This window comes from Natator depressus, chromosome 7 (genome assembly GCF_965152275.1).
Source record: "Natator depressus isolate rNatDep1 chromosome 7, rNatDep2.hap1, whole genome shotgun sequence".
Classification (NCBI taxonomy): Eukaryota; Metazoa; Chordata; order Testudines; family Cheloniidae; genus Natator; species Natator depressus.
This window is the reverse complement of record NC_134240.1, coordinates 50,841,620-50,860,835: the sequence shown is the minus strand read 5'-3', so window position 1 is coordinate 50,860,835 and position 19,216 is coordinate 50,841,620. Positions and strand designations below refer to the sequence as shown.

At 51.3% G+C, this 19,216-nt stretch overlaps 1 protein-coding gene across 4 annotated transcripts in view; it reads right to left on the bottom strand.

Moving 5' to 3' along the window:
- Positions 1–1,395: 1,395 nt before the first annotated feature.
- The window catches only part of IP6K1 (inositol hexakisphosphate kinase 1), a 78,884-nt gene continuing 61,063 nt past the window's right edge, over positions 1,396–19,216 (bottom strand). For 2 of the 4 annotated variants that reach the window (XM_074958383.1, XM_074958384.1), the window contains 4 exons: positions 14,573–14,783; positions 13,701–13,885; positions 12,963–13,138; positions 1,396–11,949 (listed from right to left, as the gene is read on the bottom strand). In XM_074958383.1, coding sequence (XP_074814484.1) covers positions 11,440–11,949; positions 12,963–13,138; positions 13,701–13,885; positions 14,573–14,783 — 1,082 coding nt within the window. In that variant the 3' untranslated portion in view covers positions 1,396–11,439. The remainder of the gene's footprint in view (positions 11,950–12,962; positions 13,139–13,700; positions 13,886–14,572; positions 14,784–19,216) is intronic. The other 2 variants (XM_074958381.1, XM_074958382.1) reach the window with 2 other exon arrangements.

Here is a 19,216-nt window from a genome sequence, read left to right as displayed (position 1 = left end):
GATGGGATGAAGTGAGGTTTTATTCATCTTGTTGCATATGAGTCTTACTGTCCTGTACTAATACTGTGTTTCCGAGTGTACTGCAGTGTACTTAGTTTCTGCAGCAGTACTTTGGTGTTGGGAATTGGGTGTGAGATTTTTGCTGAGGCCCTCAGGGCAGGTGAGGCAACCCAGCTGTTTGCACCTATGTAACCCGAGACCCAGGAGGGGGATGCAGCCAGGTGACACCTTTTGCCCAGGAAGCAAGACAAAGAGAAGGAGAAGCAACAGGGGTGTGCCAGAGGTCTGGTTGCTGAAAACTGGCTGTCTGCATGGGGGGGACTAAAAGAGGGGGAGTCCAGGGCGTCTGGCCCAGAACTCCCACGATAGCCTTGGCTGAAAGACACTGATTTCTGTGATAGCAAGCTCTGTTCTACTCTATGTTCCTGTCAACTAAAGCCTGGTCTCCACTGGGGGGCAGGGAGGTGGGTGCGAGCTGAAGTAGCTGAAGTTGATGTACTTAGAGCTACTTACCGCAGTGTCTTCACTGTCGACTGCTGACGCTCCCCTGTTGACTCCATCTAAGCTTTTTGCTCCGGTGCAGTAACGGAGTCCACGGGAGAGTGCTCAGCAGTCGATTTATCATGTCTCAATCCCTGCTGGATCGATTGCTCCGGAGGTAAGTGTAGACATGCCCTTATAAACCTTCTGTTTTACTGGCTGGCTGAGAGTCACATCTGACTGTGGAATTGGGGTGCAGGGCCCTCTGACCTCCCAGGAGCCCCACCTGGGCAGACTCGCTGTGGGAAGCGCATGGTGTGGAAGGGGATGCTGAATGCTCCGAGGTCAGACCCAGGAAGGTGGAAGCTGTGTAAGCTTCTTGCCCTGGTGCCAGTATGCTCAGAGAGAGGAGGCATGCTTCCCCAGAGTCCTGGCTAGCTTTGTATGGAGTAGTTCCAGAGCACTGACTGGGTGACACCATGACAGCACAGAAGTGAGGTGTTTCTCTACCCCGGGGCGGCTGTGCAAGGGCAGGGTGAGGAGTTTCTTTAACCCTGGGGTGGCCGTGCCCTTGCAGGCTCTGGGGGTGGGTGCCAAGATGTTTCTCTAGCCCAGGCTGGCCGTGCCATGGAGGGCAGGGGGAGGTGAGCTATTTCTCTAGCCGGGGGGGCTGTGCCAGGGCAGGGCAGGCAGTGGGGGTGGGCAGAGGCAAGGTGTTTGTTTAGCCTGGGGTGGCTGTGCCAGGGCAGGACGGGGAAAGCGAGGTGTTTCTCTTGCCCAGGGCTGCTGTGCCAGGGTGGGGGCGAAGGCAATGTGTTTCTCTAGCTGGGGGGGGGGGAGGGGGTCTATGCCAGGGCAGGTTGGAGCAGGGGGTGGAAGGCAAGGGGTTTCTCTAGCAGGGGGTGGCCATAGCGGGGGGGAGGGGTAGGCAAGGTGTTTCTCACCCTTATGGCTTTGGATCTCTTTTAGAAGTAAGCCTAACAGAAGTCCATGGGTTTTTGATGTCTTGTGGGTGAAGGTGAGCCGCCATGGCTCCGCTCCCACTTATAGGTCTTGCCGAGGCTGAACCCCCATTCAACAGGCCTCGTGTCTAAAAATTGACTTTTCAAGTTCTTCAGCTGTGGAAGGGAGTCTCAATCTTTTTCTTAGGTCGCTCATCTTCCTCTTTGCTTCTAGCTGCGTGAGGCAAGATCTCCCCACCCATCCCAGTGTGGGTATGATGCTCCTGCCCCTGTGCACTTTCTGCTCCCTCACTCCCCGCAGGGGGACTGGTGACATTATGCTGCCCCTCCATACAGAATGCTGAACTGGATCCCCCCACATGTACCCTCTCTGGGGGAGAAGACTGAATTGAGGTAGTCCAGCAGTACCTGGGCACCCCACTGAGAGAAAGCTGAGAGTGGAAGTAGGGCAGGGCCTAGAGCCAAGCCCCTGCACTATCTGTGCACAGCTGCTCAAATGTAATGAGAGCTCCTCATCCCTGTCTGCTCCCCCTCATGCCCTTGACTCACTTTAACCAAAAACATTGCAACAGGTAAGTTAGCTGTAGAGGACTAGCCGTGGTGACTGGCTGAGTTACTTCTGATGTCATGCTATTTAGCTGCCCTTAACTATAAATGAGATGGAATAATGGCTCTTCTTCAATTGCTTGCTCATCTCCATTCCAGTCAGGTTTGTGGATGTGCACAGTAGCCAGAAATTTTCTCCTCTAGCAGCATCCTTCATGGCGCCCAATAAAAGACCCTGCTGACCCGCCACCCTCTCAGTTCCTTCTTACCACCAGTGACGATGGCTGAACTTCCCCTTGCTCTTGCTTCGGCAAGGGGCTTAGCTGTACTTTCACTTTTTGCTGTAGATAGATAGTTCTAGTTGGTGTAGATAGTTCATTTATAAGTTTCAATTATGGGGGGTTCCCCCCCTCACTTTTCTCCCCCCACCTATTTGTCACTAGGGCATGCCGTGATCCCTGGGCTTCAAGACTTGCCAAGACTGCATGAAGTGCATGCCTAAAAGTGACCCCCACACCTCCTGTTTACGGTGTCTGTGCGAAGGTCACCAAAAAGACCACTGCAAGATCTGTCAGGCATTCCAACCAAGAACTCTTAAAGAGAGGGAGTAGCAGCATAAAATCCTCCTTATGGAGACAGCTCTCTGACCTCAGTCAGACCCTGGCACCAGGGATCCTGCTCCCAGTACGTCTTCTTTGGTGCGGAGCACTCCAGCACCGTCTTTGAGAGATGCGGCGTCGAAAAAGGACATTTCCAAGGAGGCTCGAGACTGTCATGGAGTCTCTCGGGGGCACTCCAGCCTTCGGCACCGGTCCCAATCACCACGCAGAAGACAGCGGAAAGAGGCTGATCCCCCTCGGCAAGATCCAGGGACCGTCCATCAGTGGCACCTCAGTTGGGCCACTGCTCTGAGAGGGGCTACGTCGACTCCTGCCCAAGTGAGATAGTCTAGTCCAGGCCCATCCTGCTCGCTGAATTCCTTGGAGCACCTGTTGCTCCTGTCCACCCCGGAGGCTTTTGAGGCGGCGCAGGACCTGCTGAGACTCATGGTGTCATTCTCGCCCCCGAAGCAGGTGGATGTGCTGTCACCAGAGGTTCCATCCCAGCACCCTGTTCAGTCAAAGGGAAAGCTAGCGATGATGTCACACGGATCTCTGGTGTACAGAACGAGCTGGCGGACCACCTCAGCAGGTCCTTTCATGGCCACGAGTGGTCCCTTCACCCAGGCGTCGTGAATTCAATCTTCCAGAGATGGGGATTTCCCCAGATAGACCTATTCGCCATGCGACACAACAGGAAGTGCCAGCAGTTCTGCTCCTTCCAAAAAAATCACAGCCCAGTCTCCAGCACAGACGCTTTCCTCTTCCCATGGGGAGGTTGTCTTCTATACACCTTTCCGCCCATACCGCTCATTCACAAGGTACTCCTCAAGCTCCAGAGGGAACAAGCTCAGGTCATATTGATAGCTCCAGCCTGGCCCTGCCAGCACTGGTGCACATCTCTCCTAGACATGTCTGTGGAAGCTCCAGTTGCCCTGCCACTCTTCCCGACCTCCTGATACAAGATCATGGTTGTCTCCAACATCCGAACCTTGAGGCGCTGCACCTCACAGCATGGAAACTCCGAGGTTGAACCTGGTGGACCTTTTCTGTTCAGACCAGGTTAGACAAGTCCTCCTTAGCAGCAGGTAACCCTTTACGAGAGCTGCCTACCTTGCCAAGTGGAAGAGATTTTCAATCTGGTCGGCAGAGCACCATTTGCTCCCAACGCTACCCCAGTGCCACTTATTCTGGACTGCCTCCTCCATCTGAAGCAGCAGGGGCTTTCAATGTTGTCAGTAAGGGTTCACTTGGCCGCCATCGTGGCATTCCACTCAGGTATGGAGGGCCGCTCTGTCTTTGCTAACCCGATGGTCAGCCAATTTCTAAAAGGTCTCAACAGGCTATACGCTCACGTCCAGCAGCCTGTCCCGCCTTGAGACCTCAACCTGGTCCTTTCTAGACTCAGGGCACTGCCCTTTGAGCCCTTGGCAGCATGCTCCCTACTCTACCTCTCTTACAAGGTCGCATTCCTGATAGCGATAACCTCGGCCAGGAGGGTGTCTGAGTTTAAGACCCTAACATCAGAGCCCCCTTTCACCGTGTTCTGTAAGGACAAGGTTCAGCTCAGACCTCACCCTGCTTTCCTACCGAAGGTTGTATCACAGTTCCACATCAATCAGGACATCTTTCTCCTGATTCTACCCTAAGTTTCATTCCAGTGGCAGGGAGCAAAGACTTCACACTCTAGCTGTCCACAGGGTGTTAGCCTTCTAGATTGAGAGAATGAAGCCATTCAGAAAATCAGTCCAGTTATTCGTGGCAGTGGCAGACAGAATGAAAGGTCTGCCTGTGTCATCACAACGCATCTCGTCATGGATAGCATCCTGTATTTGTGAGTGCTACAACCTGGCAGGTGTCCCTGCATCTTCCAATCACCGCGCACTGCACCAAGGAGCAGGCTTCATCAACAGTGTTCCTGACTCAGGTTCCCACATTGGAAATTTGCAAAGTGTGGATGTGGTCCTCCATCCACACTTTCACCACACACTATGCAATTACCCAGCAGGCCAGAGACAATGCAACCTTTGGAGGAGTGGTGTTCCAATCAGTGGACAACTCCGACCCCGCCTCCTGAACTTGGGCTTGTGAGTCACCTGATTGGAATTGACACAAACAAGCACTCAAAGAAGAATAAACCTGTTACCTTCTCATAACTGTTGCTCTTCGAGATGTGTTGTTAATGTCCATTCCAATACCCGCCCTCCTTCCCCTCTGTGGCAGTAGCCGGCAAGAAGGAACTGAGGGGTGGCAGGTCAGCAGGGCCCTTAATTGGGCACCCAGGCCAACTCCACGGATGCTGCTAGGGGAAAGTCTTCTGGCTACTGTGCACACGCACACACCTGATTGGAATGGACATGAACAACACATTTCGAACAGTTACAAGGTGAGTAACCAGTTTTCAGGAACTTTGCTTCATTAAAACCAAATTTCAAATTTGCCAGTGCACTAGTTTGCAGGACTGTGAAGGGTAAAAGCCAGCTGCTTGTTAGCTACAGAAGGGAAAGCTGACAAGGGGAACTGTTAATTGTGCCCATTTTTACTGAATTGTAACTCAAACATTAACAGATGTTAACACAGAATGTATGGAAGGTACACTGTACTCTTCCTCCGTAAGAAGCTGAATCCCTAAGTTGCAAAACGCAACCTTAACTATGAAGCCACTATTGGTGCCTCCGTAACCAAGGCCACGCTGATGTCCAATGGACTGTGGAGATCCTTTCCCAGGCAGTGTCTGAGATTGCACAGCAGTTAGAGGAAGCATAGGCTGATGTTTTCTCATAGCAGTCCCTGGACTCCTCTCTGGTCAATTTTCCCACCATACCCAGTGCAATGTACTCGGATCAAAGATGGCAAAGCCACACTATCACCACCTCAACTGCTTGGCATGTATGTTACATCCCCTCCCCCACCAATTCAGCTTTGTCTTTATAGATCATTCCCTATCTGTGGTAAGGAAGTGACTGCACTCCTGCAGCCTACCTCATACCACGAGTTTGGGAAATGTTTGGTGGGAGAAAACAACAGCACAGAGAGACGTGCACATCACTGCTAAATTTCTAACCGCTTTTATTTGTATATACATGACTTTAGAGACAGCAGGAGAGGTAACGTTGCAGCGTCTGGAGTACAGGTATTGGTACTTTTCATGCCCATAAGCTTGACTTGGCCCAGTAAAGTGGGGCTGAAAGAGAATTAAAAAAATATGCAGGAAATGCTCGAAGACAATATGATGCTGCATACCTCCCAGACAAGCCAAAGGGATGCAGGGCAGGAGAGGGCTAAAGCTCTCTGCTTCAGAGGGCCCCCTCCCTTCCTCCAGTAACAAGTCCTTCTACACTTGCCACAGATCCCTCCACACCTGGACCTTTCAAGTACACAAGCATTTTGCTCCTGAGATAAACATGCAATAACAGTACAAATACAAACACCGAAGTCTGAACTTCTGGTTTGGGTGACTCTGTTCTGGGCAGAGTCCAGGAGTGGGAAACGAGGAGATGGGGCCCACCATAAAACGAGGAAGTTGCAGGACTGGATTCTCAACAATCGCCCCTCCAGGAAGTCAGAATGCCACTGATCTCCGCTTTAACATGGAGGTTTGGCCTATAGAGCAAGAAGTACAACCAGGCTGATTGCATCACAACGGAGCAGTGCATGCTGGGGAGCTGCCACATCTACAGACTGCACCTCCACATTATCTCGATCATCAGCTTTATATGATGAATTAGGTAACATAGCTCTGGGTTGGGCAAACATCCTCGAGCAGCTACTGCTGCTCCATTGGCCCCATAACACAACACATGCAGGAGCAGCAGGCATGCAGGCGGGCCCTGAGTCACGGTTTGGTCCTCTGTGGGGACAGGGCTGTTTGGCACAAGCCTGAGGTCTCACAGGCTAGGGTGCAGGAATGAGCAAGTTACAGCTGATGAGTCAACTCCTTCATGCCCTTCTCCAGCACTGAAGGAACTGGCTCCCTGCAGCTTTTGCTCTAGCACAAGAGTTGAGAAGAGCCACTACACATAAGGGGCCAAATTCACAGAAACTGCACAAAATGTGCTACCCACTTTGGAGCCAGGTGTACTTTATGCAGATTTCAACATCTCCACAGGAAGGCTTCAAAGCCTTAGATCTGCTAGTTCTTATACAGAGATTACACTTACCAGCCCAACTCAAACATCAAAGCTGCTAGCTAGGGAAAGTAGCTTCCACTCCCACTGACACAGCAAGAAGAGCTGCCAATGACAAGTTACAGGGTAGGACAAGTTACAGGCCAGGCCAGGAAAAGAGGAAGACTCCCCAACATCTTCCCCAAGACAGCAGCAACCCATCCAAATCCTCATGGCTTTAGGCAATAAAACAAGCCCCTGCTACCCTCCCAACCACAGAGTGTTTATCGGAAGAACAGTCTTGTTCTCTTTTGTCCATGTTTGTAAGACCAGGGACCTACACACAGAAAAACCCTTGCATTGATAATAGACCTACACATGCTCTCAATGCTGGCAGATCATACTATTGCTAGAGATTGACTGGCTATGTATTCCAAAAGGCTGAAAGCAGGTCCATCTTTCTACATAAAGGCAACTACAGAGTGCGTTTATATTCTACTACAGAAGTTCACGCTGCTGGGCGTAAAATGTTCGCAAGCTCTGAAAGGAGGCAAACAGGTTATGCTGCTTGACAGGACTGAAGGACTATTTATGCGCACACACCTGAAGTGGATTTGACTGTGTACAATGCATGCAAAATAGTTTTTTAGGAAAGGGCTGTCCAAAAAGCACCCCCGTAACCTTGGACTCCAACACCAAGCAGCTGCATTTATGACCAGGTCAGCCAGTCCTCTACATTTAAACATAAGGGTGCACTCACTTGGGAAATTAGGTCAGGGTTACATCACATCAACTCACTCCTACCTCCTTGTGGTAGGTTAACCAGTTACAACACTGCTTCCCAGGGCAGGGGAGAAAAGCACCTTTTCTTTTGTTCTCTGAAGTCAAACCAATGAAATACTGAACCATTTGGCTTTGGGGAATGACTGGGGAGTTCCACAATGAAAAATACAGAACCCATTTTTAAATAGGATCAGCTCTACGAGGATTCTGCTAACCACATAATTATCTAATGTGAGGATTTGCCTAGACAGAGGTAGTAGCCAGGGGCTGGCACATTGCTCAAGAAGTGGCTATCTAGAGACTCCTGGTTCCTGGTCCCAGAAGGGAAAGGACACTTGCTACAGTGTTAACAGCAAATGCTCTCACCCTGGCAATGCTTGGGGCTACAGTTCCTAACAGTAACTTTGTTTCACCCAAACTAGTAAAGTAACAATCTCTGCAAACCAGTAACAAAGCCCATCCACATAACAGAGAAGGTGCCAAGAACATCCTGTAGGAGCCCTGGTCAGAAGCAGACACCTGGAGTTGACTTCATTCCCTTCTCTGCAAGGCAGGGCAAGCTGTGAGGCTACCAGGAGCCAATGGATCTGCAAGTCTCACTTTTGGAGACATTTACTGCATTGGAAACATCAACCAGAGCTGCTTGCAAAGCCAGCATCGAGCTCTATGCTGTATCTCCAAGAGCAAGAGGGAGATAAAATCCAGCAACGGCTCCATGTTCGTCCAGAGCAATCATCTAGAAGTCTTACTGCAAAGAGCAGCTGAGGAAAAGACTTTCTTCATGTGCTGACCTGGCCAACTCCCACTTGAAGCCTTTCTATTGTCACTTCCACTGCCCCATGTTGCTCTGGGTTCAAGGAAGTGCAAGATACAAGGGCTGCCCATGCAGCGTGCCCACTGGGCTGCCTTCAAGTTACTAACTTGCCCTGGATTGACAGCCAGACGTGAAAGTGCCTCACTTCCATCATGTATGCTCTGGGGGAGTGTCCCACAACTGGCTCTGCCTATGCACCTCAATTCCAGTTACGCCTGTATTAAGGAGGCTGTGGCAAGGGTGACAAGGAGTGTGTTGATGGTGTCTAGGAGGGATTAGCAGGAAAACAGCCATTCCATTTGTGCTCTAAGCCAGATAACCAACTCAAGCCTCCAGAAGTCCAAGGCACTTGCATTCATCTCCGGCCCAGCCTGAAGCCCATCCAACGCCATGTCCTGCATGTCACTGCACTCAGCTGGATGGGAAGGGTTATTGCTGCTGAGCAAGGCTGTGCAGAAATGTAACACTGCAGCACTGGCAAAACTAAACCCTTCATTTCTTTTGGTTCTTCGTGAAGCACAAACAGAATAAAAACCCCTCCAACAAGCAGAACAATTTCGTTGTCAAGGCTATTTACAAGTTCTGGAAATTTTGTCGGGATGGTCCAAAGATACTTTGCAAGGGGAATCACAAGAAGCCAAACAGGGAACGCACCATGTTGCTAGTGATCTGTGTATACACCTCACTATGACTGAGGAGACTGGTGTACAGACAAGATCTCCCGTACAGTCCAGCTATTTCGGTGTGACCCTGGATCCAGGATGTAATACAGGGTTGGTACTGGACCAAAGCCAACATACAAGCCTCACCAGGATGGCTGAGGTGCCACACTCAGCATTAGGACTTCAGTGCAGGATCCAATGGGAGAGACGAGAGCTGTGACACATATCCCCGCTTCCCTCAACAATACCCAGAATGGGGGACAATGGGAATGCTGAAAGACCAAGCGACCATATGTGGACGAGTCCCCTCCCTGGCGTGAAATGCCTCGCATTAGCGCTACCTGCCACAGCAGGGCCAGTGAGGAAGGCAGGCCACTTGACTAGGATTTGATTGGTCACAATGCACAAGGACCTCAATGCATTTCTGCCCAGCTAACTTGGACTTCTTTGCCTCAACCATGGAAAAAACTACATTGCTTCCAGCAGCCCACCTTTGACTGCTGTGTCCTGGCCACTGAGAAAATCCCATTAGCAGCTGCTTGGGGAGGAAGAGCTCATGGACGTGGAGGGAGGAGTAACTTAACAAATGCTAATGCCATGGCCAAGAGTCCAGCCCCCATCTGCAAGGTTTGAGGGGGACATGGGCTTTAACCAAGCTCAGAAGAGTAGTAAAGAGACAGGGCAGTCTTAAGTTTTAGCACAAACTCAAGCACTACTCCCGTCTTCCCCCCAACTAGCAGTAATAGGATTGAGACCCAACGGCCCCAAATCCTGCACTCTGTGCAGCAACCACAGATGGCAATGCCCCCTCGCCCGCAGATGACAGTTTGGGTTAGAAGAGCTAGTCTCAGGGCCATGGAAATGACATCTAGGTGGAGAATCTCTCTGACACAGAACACCCTGAGCCACAGGCACCTTGTCCATCCTCAGCTTGGAGACTGGACAGCTTCGATCAGGCTTTCATGTAGCTGATTTACCTGATGCTTTCATTTAGCTCAGAGCACCTCTTTTCCCTGCTGTCATTCAAGTCCCCAGCACAGAGATCCACTAGTGGGAGTGGAGAATAGGGCCAGAGCATAGCCAAGCAATGTTTAGCTGTATCCAACCCTAACACAAGCCAGCAGATATCAGCTCCCTGAGGGTAGGCCAGGTAGTGATGGCAGTGCTTCCAGCTGGGTCACCATGCCAGCCAGCCAGCTACTTCCACCCACAGAAGGGGCACTTCTGCGAATGAGTAACTCCAGCATGAGGCTCAACAGACAACATGATGGGGACAGCCTGAAGCCATCTGTCAGTTCAGCTAAGACTCTTCTTCCTCATTAACTCCACTAGGATCCTTCCAAGCTAAGGCTGAAACCCCGTCCCCTCAGCCACTTCCCTTTTCCCACCCCAGGGAGTATGACGGACTATTCCAGAGTGTGGAAGGGGTCAGCCTTGCCCTGGGAGGAGTCAAAGAAGACAACAGTCTCGTGCTGCAGTGCCAGGTCTGGATGTGGCTCAGAAGACACGCCCATCCCAGCTGCTGTGCCTATGCTATACAAACACTGAGGTTGGGACTAGCTTGATATACTCCAGTGGAAGAGCTGGGGAGTGAATTCACTTGCTGTCAACACTACTGCTGGCCAGTTAGCTGAACTCTCATTGGATCAATGCACCAAGGCAGGGTCAATCGCACAGGAACCTCATGCTTATCCTTGGTGGAAGAGAAACTCCAGCAGGCAGGCCTGCCCTTACAGCCCTGCACAAGTTTCTCTGCCAGCTGCAGATGGTGGCGAGGGGTGGTAGCAAAGCCTCCCTGACTGACCCCACAGCAACTGGGCAAGGTGATTTACCCATTGCTGCAGCTCTGCAATGGGTTTTTTTGGTCATTTATTCCTGCCCATTTGGGATGATTTGTCACAATGCCCAAACTGGAGAAGATAAATGTCGTATCACAAAGTAACACCCCAATCAAATCAATCACACCCCTGGGGCAGGGCTAGCTGCACCAACAGCTGGTACCATAGGAAACAGCATGAGTGTGCTGCGCCCATCAGCCCCCATAGATATTTCTGGCTCATTTCAATGAACGCCCTTTCCAAATGACAGAAGAGGTTCAAACCAAAGGCTCTGCTGGGACTTCTGGGGAGCAGAGGCAGTGGAATTCCAGTCGGAACCCCCATCTCCACCCTGAACGGCTGGCTTACTCCTCCCTTCCCTGTGGCCAGGTCCTCCTTCCAGAATGCACACACAATGAAGAGATCGATGCACAACAGCAGCGAGCCCATCATCCAGTGGGGCCCCTGGGAGCCTCCTCCAGAAGGTAAGGCCAGTGGAGTCAGAACCACATGGGCAGCAGGATGGCAGATATCTTCACACTCCTCACACAGCTCTTCCAGCCTAGGGGACAGTTATAAACAAGGGAGCAAGCGAACCACTGAATACCAAAGTTGTTTGCTTTTTCCTGCTCCCGCCACCAGGGTAGGAATGAACGGGCACAGCCCAGGCCTACTGGTTCTCCTCCCGCATCTGTTCCATTATATTGATGAGGCTTTCCAGCCCGAATACATAGCCCATGTCAGGTCCATCATGCACAGTGGGGTCATCCCGAAACCCTTTGAACGTGCTGTGTGCAAAGTCAATCATGCGCACATCCACCTTGGGCAGGGCGGAGGGGCTGGGCTCTGTGCTGCTGTCATCCTGCAGGCTCTCTGAGAGAGAGGTGTCCACTCGCTTTAGGCGCATCTCTGCCCTGCGCTCCATGAACATGCCTGCCCTATTGTCCTTCCCGTCATAAATGATGAGGAGGGAGCTGGAGTAGAAGCGGTAGGATGCCTGCCTTTCCAGCACAGCCTTCAGGCTCCGGAGTTTGGCAAGTATGGGCTCAAAGAGGTCCTTGCGCAACTCTAGGCCATTGTGGAGGTACTGGTAGAGGGCATTACGGAACCCCTCGATGGAGAGACCACGGCCGTAGTACTTATTTCTGCATAAGTAATGTCCTGTGTCCAGCTGATAGACCTAGAATACCAGAGCTCATGTTAGGTGGGAAGCATGGGAAGTGCTAGTGACACACAGTTACATAGAAAGACTGGACTGCCCTATGGCGTGACACTGAGGGGACCTCCTGAGACTCAGCAGCAGGCAGGTCTGCAATACTTTTGGTGCTCCTGGAAACCTTACAGGCAAGGTGGCACTTCCCTTCTCACACTGCCTGGGATACTGAAGGCTGCCCAGGCTGGGTTTCCCCTTCCAGAAGCAGAGAGCAGCACATCTGTTAGCACAGCAAAGTGAGTCCAAAGTAGCGGGGTGGGGAGAACCTTCACACATGACCAGATGGATCAGTGCTGAGTGTGTCAGCAGCTGAGCCACATGGAATGGAGGGATTGCTAAGAAGGGTCTGCCCCTCAGCGTGGCATACGACTAACCTGTGGCACTCACTGCTGCAGAATCAGATTCCAGAAAAGGACCAGGGCATCTCCCCATCACACTAGCCAGAGCAGGAGTACAAGGGCACTCATTCCTTATGCTTCAGGGCATACCCAGAAGGGAAGAAAGGAACACCCCCCCCCCCCCCAACGTGGAAGCCACAAGTGGCCTGTGACTGTGTGTGAGATGCTACTGAGACAAGACCCCAGGCCACAGGTACCACTGACCTGGCTGGAATAGGCATCAATTGCTAGACTCCTTACTAATTAGGCTTGCTGGATTTTAGCCCTTCTCTAGAACACTCAGTACATTTGGTTACTGTGCAAAGCAGGCCATGGCCAATTCCACCCCATGAGAAGTTATAGACTCCCTCATTCCAGTGGAAGAGAGAGGGAAGTGATGTGTAACAGCATGCACTCTTTGGAACACACAACTGGTGGCAAGCTGTCAAGGGGCTGGGAAGGAAGAAGTGTCACAGGAACACTGCCCAGCGGAAAGCACTATCCTGCTGTACTTTCCCCTAGTGGGCTGGGGATGTTCGAGGAGGAGTGGGGAAGATGTCTTTGTGCCACAGGCTACCCCAGACAAACCCTGGGATATTGTACCTGCATTCCACAGACTCTCACGCCCAGCGTGGCTGAGGTACTCTGTTCACACTTCTTCATCTGCCGAGCAGCCTTCTCTTCAGAAGCATCATCTCCATGCTGCCTGGTCCCCATCTTCAGGTCAAGCACACAGGGAAATCGGAAATGGTGCACCACATTCTCCAGCAAAAGGAACTCTAAGAAACATGTCAAGGAGATTTCATCTCTCAGAGCTGCCAACCACCAGGAACCAAGCGAGTTCTCTGGGGACTCCTGGAGCTGTAACACACTCTGGAGAGTGGGCACAAGGGGACAAAAGGGAGTCAGGGACACAGCAGCCAAGAAGAGGGGAATACGACAAGCCCAGTAGGGAGAAAAGGAGAGAGCCCACAAGGCAGTAGCACCGGGCAGGAAAATATGAGCCCAGTCTCTGTCAGAGGGACCAGAAGGGGAGACATGACCTGGTGACACAGATGGCACCTAGCCAGCAGGCACTGCCAGTGTCCTTGGCAGAAACCTGACAATCCTCCCAGGTGCCTGGACAGACACTGCTGCAGGGACAGATGGAAGGAGTAATGGAAGAGGGGCCCCAGTCTTTGGCCCAGCTGGTTTTGCTTGTGTTGATGGCAAAGGGAGTGTGTGCTCTGAGCATTAGCCAAGGGCGAGGTGTCGGTCACTCCTTGCAGAGGTGGGAAGCCTTTGCCGGCAACGTTCTGGCAGACGCAGCCAGCTGCCCTGGCTCTGCTTTCTGGAGGATACTGTAGAGCTTTCGGTCCTTGGACTCCGATCGCATGCGGCTCAGCTGCTGCTTGTGGCAGCGCAGACTCCATGGGTTGTAGCTGATCTTTTCTGAGCTCAGGCCGCTGTTCCCATCCAGCATCTGAAACGGAACATCGGAATGCATGTGCAGCTCCACCTTGGGGCTCTTTGTCTCTTGGATGCTGCTGGCACAAAGAAGAGAATACATGCATGCTAGGAAGTCCTTGGCTAAACAGCTAATCTGTCACAGACAGGAGTTAGACTACAGCACCAGACCCCAATACCTTCTCCTGGCAAGACCTCCCATCACCAGACCTCCCATCCCCTCTCCTGTTATACGCCCGGACCTCCAACCCAGCAATGTCAGTCTCTGGTCTTAGTGAAAGCCAGCAATTCTTCCAGGGCGAGCCTGCAGCAGAGCCTCCATGCTGGAGGGGGCCTATCTGCACAAAGCAGGAGCAGGATCAGTGGAGGGCACAGGCTGCTGAAAGGGGAACCTTCCCCTAGACCACCCCGGCAGGCAAAGAGCTTGCCCCAGGGACTTTCAAGAATGTACCACAGTGGCAGCTAGTCCCCAAGGGCCTCGTGGCTCCAGCCTGAGCATATCTCAGAGAGGGAGGGACCAGGCCAGTGACTGGGACGAGATGCTGCCTAGAAGTGGGCAGTGTGTGACAGCCAGGTGTGCGCACTGACAAGTGAGCCAGGGACCACACTCCAGCAAGCTCTGCACTGCATCACTGCCTGGGGCCAGTCACTGTACGACATGGGGAGTGCAAGGGAAAGCTATTCTGCCAGGAAGCCCCAGAGCTGACCGAGGGATGAGGAAGCGGTGTGCTTGCAGTCTGCACTGTTCCCAGCCCCCGTCCTTTTACCTCTCAGGGTTGTCATTGGCCAGGCTGGGTCTCTCCTCCTTGTGCTCACCGACACTGCTGGATCTGTGAAGGCTCCTGCGGGAATGCTTACGCCGAGGCTGGTCCCTCTCTGGCATGTCATCCTGCTCCAAGGCCTCGCTCTCCACGTAGGGATATGCTACCAAGTTAATGTAGCCATCACTGTCTCCCTCAAAGCAGACAGACACCACACCTACCAGAGAAAGGTAGCTTATCTCAATCCAAGCAGTCCCTCAAGGGGTAGCCATGCATGTCTGTGACTGGCAGTGTAAGAGCTGTCAGCAGGGAAGGGAAAGCAGACAGCACCAGTACAAACCTAGAACCGTGGAACAGTTCTACAGGAGCGGATCTGAGATGCTGCAACCCGCACGAGGATCTTGCAAAGGGAAAATTCCTCAAACAAACTACCACACCCAGCTACTGGCACTGGTGTATGAACACGTAGCAATCACTGTGGGGTTCCTAGCCCCGCAGAGGAGGGCATGGCAACGGTGGCTGAACGCCTACAGGCAGGGCAGCCTCAGCAGTCACAGGAAGCCCACCAACACATCATCCTCAATTTACAGAAAGCCTGAAAGTTTCATCTCTTATCCTCCTGCCATGTCAGCAGCTTGCCCTTCAGCTAATGCAGGCACGGTTCACCCCGCACCCAGCAGTCTGTTTGCTGAGGCAGTGTTGCCTCTCTGCATCTTCGAAAGCCATGGCTCAAGGTGTGGTCTAAACCGAATGCTAGTGACTCCCCAACTGACACTGCTATGGGAGGGGCCCAAGGGAGACTTGGTGCAACATCTCTCAGATGGTCACTCCAACTAGTTATGGACGCATCTATGTGATGTCTCCAGTTCAGGAAGGCACTTTTCTGGTCCCCTTCTAGGAGGACAGGTAGGAAATTCACCTAGGCATTCCAAACAGCACTCCTCAGAGCTCTTGCTCGAAGAAGTCATCAGCAATTCAGATTTCTAGTTTACTCAGTAAAGAACATTAATGTAGTTTTTTGTATTTCTAAATTAAATGAGTGCCCACCTGTGACAGCAAGCAATAGCAGCCATATGCCCATCACTGGAGAACCAAGAGAAGGATCCATGGTAGTGAATTAAGCATTTCTACTTGGGATCTCTGGTCTCCTGGCTTGGTTTTTGCAGTCCAAAATTGGGGTAGATTGTTACAACAGACATTTTACCCTTCAGCAGCATGAGGAAGCTAGCAGAGGAAGCACATGCCAGACACCCGTCCTGGGAATTATCCTAGTTATGCTAGCAACTCCACAGTGACAACAGGGTTTCTGTTTAAAGCCCAGTTTTCAACCCTATTTAAATCAGATTGACTGAAAATGGACATGGCAGTTCAGGACTCGGGAGAATTCATGATGCACATGTGGGGGCATTTGGTCAAGAGGTTGCTGTGATGCCCTATCAAACATAGAGCTTTTGTCCTGAGAGAGAGAGAGAGAGAACAGGAGGAAAGAGTCACACAACACTCCTATCCCTGGTCTGCACCCAGCAAGAGCTAGTCTTCAGCTCCAGAAATGACTTGTTCTAGTGCTCCATGAGACTGTGTCCGGCTGTACACACATAGTCACTACCCAGCTTGTAGCAATACTGCACAGATGCAATCAGGGAACTGCAAGCCATGACAGCTCTGGGACCCCGCAACCATGAGTTCAAGATTCCTATTCCACTGGCTGCTGATAATATTTCTGAGCCCTACACAGACAGCCCTTTTTACTGAGGTCCCATACCCTACTGTAGGAACAGGCAGCTATCCTACCCCACTGCCTCATTTTAGAGATACAACTGAGGTTGCAGGTCACTTCCAGTAGAGCTAGGGAAAGAATCCAGGTCTCATCCACGTTGCCTTTGGGAGTGAATGTGCTAAATCTATTGCTTATCTATCCTGTCTAACCACTGGATCACACGTCTTGTACAGGTCAGGAATTGAGCTCCTAATCCAGAATCCTGATCACAGAATCATAGAAGATTAGGGTTGGAAGAGACCTCAGGAGGTCATCTAGTCCAACCACCTGCTTGAAGCAGGACCAACACCAACTAAATCATCCCAGCCAGGGCTTTGTCAAGCCAGGCCCTAAAAACCTCTAAGGATGGAGATTCTACCACCTCCCTAGGTAACGCATTCCAGTGCTTCATCACCCTCCTAGTGAAATAGTGTTTCCTAATATCCAACCTCGACCTCCCCCACTGCAACTTGAGACCATTGCTCCTTGTTCTGTCATCTGCCACCACTGAGAACAGCCTAGCTCCATTCTCTTTGGAATTCCCCTTCAGGTAGTTGAAGGCTGCTATCAAATCTCCCCTCACTCTTCTCTTCTGCAGACTAAATAAGACCACCACTCCTGTGTTATCTATCTAGTAGCTGGGTCAGTGGTTGAGTTATGCGGGATGGCCAGTTCAGTTAAGGTGACAGTTACTTTCCGTTTGGTCACATTGCTAAAGCATTAGCCTGGGACCCAGGTGAGCTGGGTTTGAATGCAGGCCCTGACAGACTTTCTATGTGATGCTGGGTAAGTAACTTAGACCAAAATGTTTGGAGGTGGCCTTTGTTTCTCTGGGCCTCAGGCCCCTCTGTACAGGGGGTAACAGCTCCCCACCTCTCCTGGGTGTTGGCTAGGTACAGCCAGAAGTGGCTGGGAGGCATTAAGATCCTGCAGCGAGAGGGAGGGAACAGGCACAAGAACTACCTGCCTTGTGAGCTGCTGGGGTCACCCCCACCAGTATGGGGCTCACTGGGGTTCCCACAGCTTTTTGGAGACTCATAAGGGCTGCCCAGGAGTCGAATCAGCTAGTTTGGATGCTGGCTGTGGGGCCTCCCAAACCTATTCTGGCTCCCTGTGCCAGTTTTGATGGATTAAGAAGCTTACAAGAAGTGGAAGATTGGACAAATGACCAGGGAAAAGTATAAAAATATTGCTCGGGCATGCAGGAGTGAAATCAGGAAGGCCAAATCACACCTGGAGTTGCAGCTAGCAAGAGATGTTAAGAGTAACAAGAAGGGTTTCTTCAGGTATGTTAGCAACAAGAAAGTCAAGGATAGTGTGGGCCCCTTACTGAATGAGGGAGGCAACCTAGTGACAGAGGATGTGGAAAAAGCTAATGTACTCAATGCTTTTTTTGCCTCTGTCTTCACGAACAAGGTCAGCTCCCAGACTACTGCACTGGGCAGCACAGCATGGGGAGGAGGTGACCAGCCCTCTGTGGAGAAAGAAGTGGTTTGGGACTATTTAGAAAAGCTGGACGTGCACAAGTCCATGGGGCCGGATGCGTTGCATCCAAGAGTGCTAAAGGAGTTGGCGGGTGTGATTGCAGAGCCATTGGCCATTATCTTTGAAAACTCATGGCGATCGGGTGAGGTCCCAGATGACTGGAAAAAGGCTAATGTAGTGCCCATCTTTAAAAAAAGGGAAGGAGGAGGATCCTGGGAACTACAGGCCAGTCAGCCTCACCTCAGTCCCTGGAAAAATCATGGAGCAGGTCCTCAAGGTATCAATTCTGAAGCACTTAGAGGAGAGAAAAGTGATCAGGAACAGTCAGCATGGATTCACCAAGGGCAAGTCATGCCTGACTAATCTAATTGCCTTCTATGACGAGATAACTGGTTCTGTGGATGAAGGGAAAGCAGTGGACGTGTTGTTCCTTGACTTTAGCAAAGCTTTTGACACTGTCTCCCACAGTATTCTTGCCAGCAAGTTAAAGAAGTATGGGCTGGATGAATGGACTATAAGGTGGATACAAAGCTGGCTAGATTGTCGGGCTCAATGGGTAGTGATCAATGGCTCCATGTCTAGTTGGCAGCCGGTATCAAGTTGAGTGCCCCAAGGGTCGGTCCTGGGGCCGGTTTTGTTCAATATCTTCATAAGTGATCTGGAGGATGGGGTGGACTGCACCCTCAGCAAGTTTGCAGATGACACTAAACTGGGAGGAGAGGTAGATACGCTGGAGGGTAGGGATAGGATACAGAGGGACCTAGACAAATTGGAGGATTGAGCCAAAAGAAATCTGACGAGGTTCAACAAGGACAAGTGCAGAGTCCTGCACTTAGGACGGAAGAATCCAATGCACCAGTATAGACTAGGGACCGAATGGCTCGGCAGCAGTTCTGCAGAGAAGGACCTAGGGGTTACAGTGGATGAGAAGCTGGATATGAGTCAACAGTGTGCCCTTGTTGCCAAGAAGGCCAATGGCATTTTGGGATGTATAAGTAGGGGCATTGCCAGCAGATCAAGGGACGTGATCGTTCCCCTCTATTCGTCACTGGTGAGGCCTCATCTGGAGTACTGTGTCCAGTTTTGGGCCCCACACTACAAGAAGGATGTGGAAAAATTAGAAAGAGTCCAGCGGAGGGCAACAAAAATGATTAGGGAACTGGAACACATGACTTATGAGGAGAGGCTGAGGGAACTGGGGATGTTTAGTCTACGGAAGAGAAGAATGAGAGGGGATTTGATAGCTGCTTTCAATTACCTGAAAGGGGGTTCCAAAGAGGATGGATCTAGACTGTTCTCAGTGGTACCAGATGACAGAACGAGGAGTAATGGTCTCAAGTTGCAGTGGCGGGGATTTAGGTTGGATATTAGGAAAAACTTTTTCACTAGGAGAGTGGTGAAACACTGGA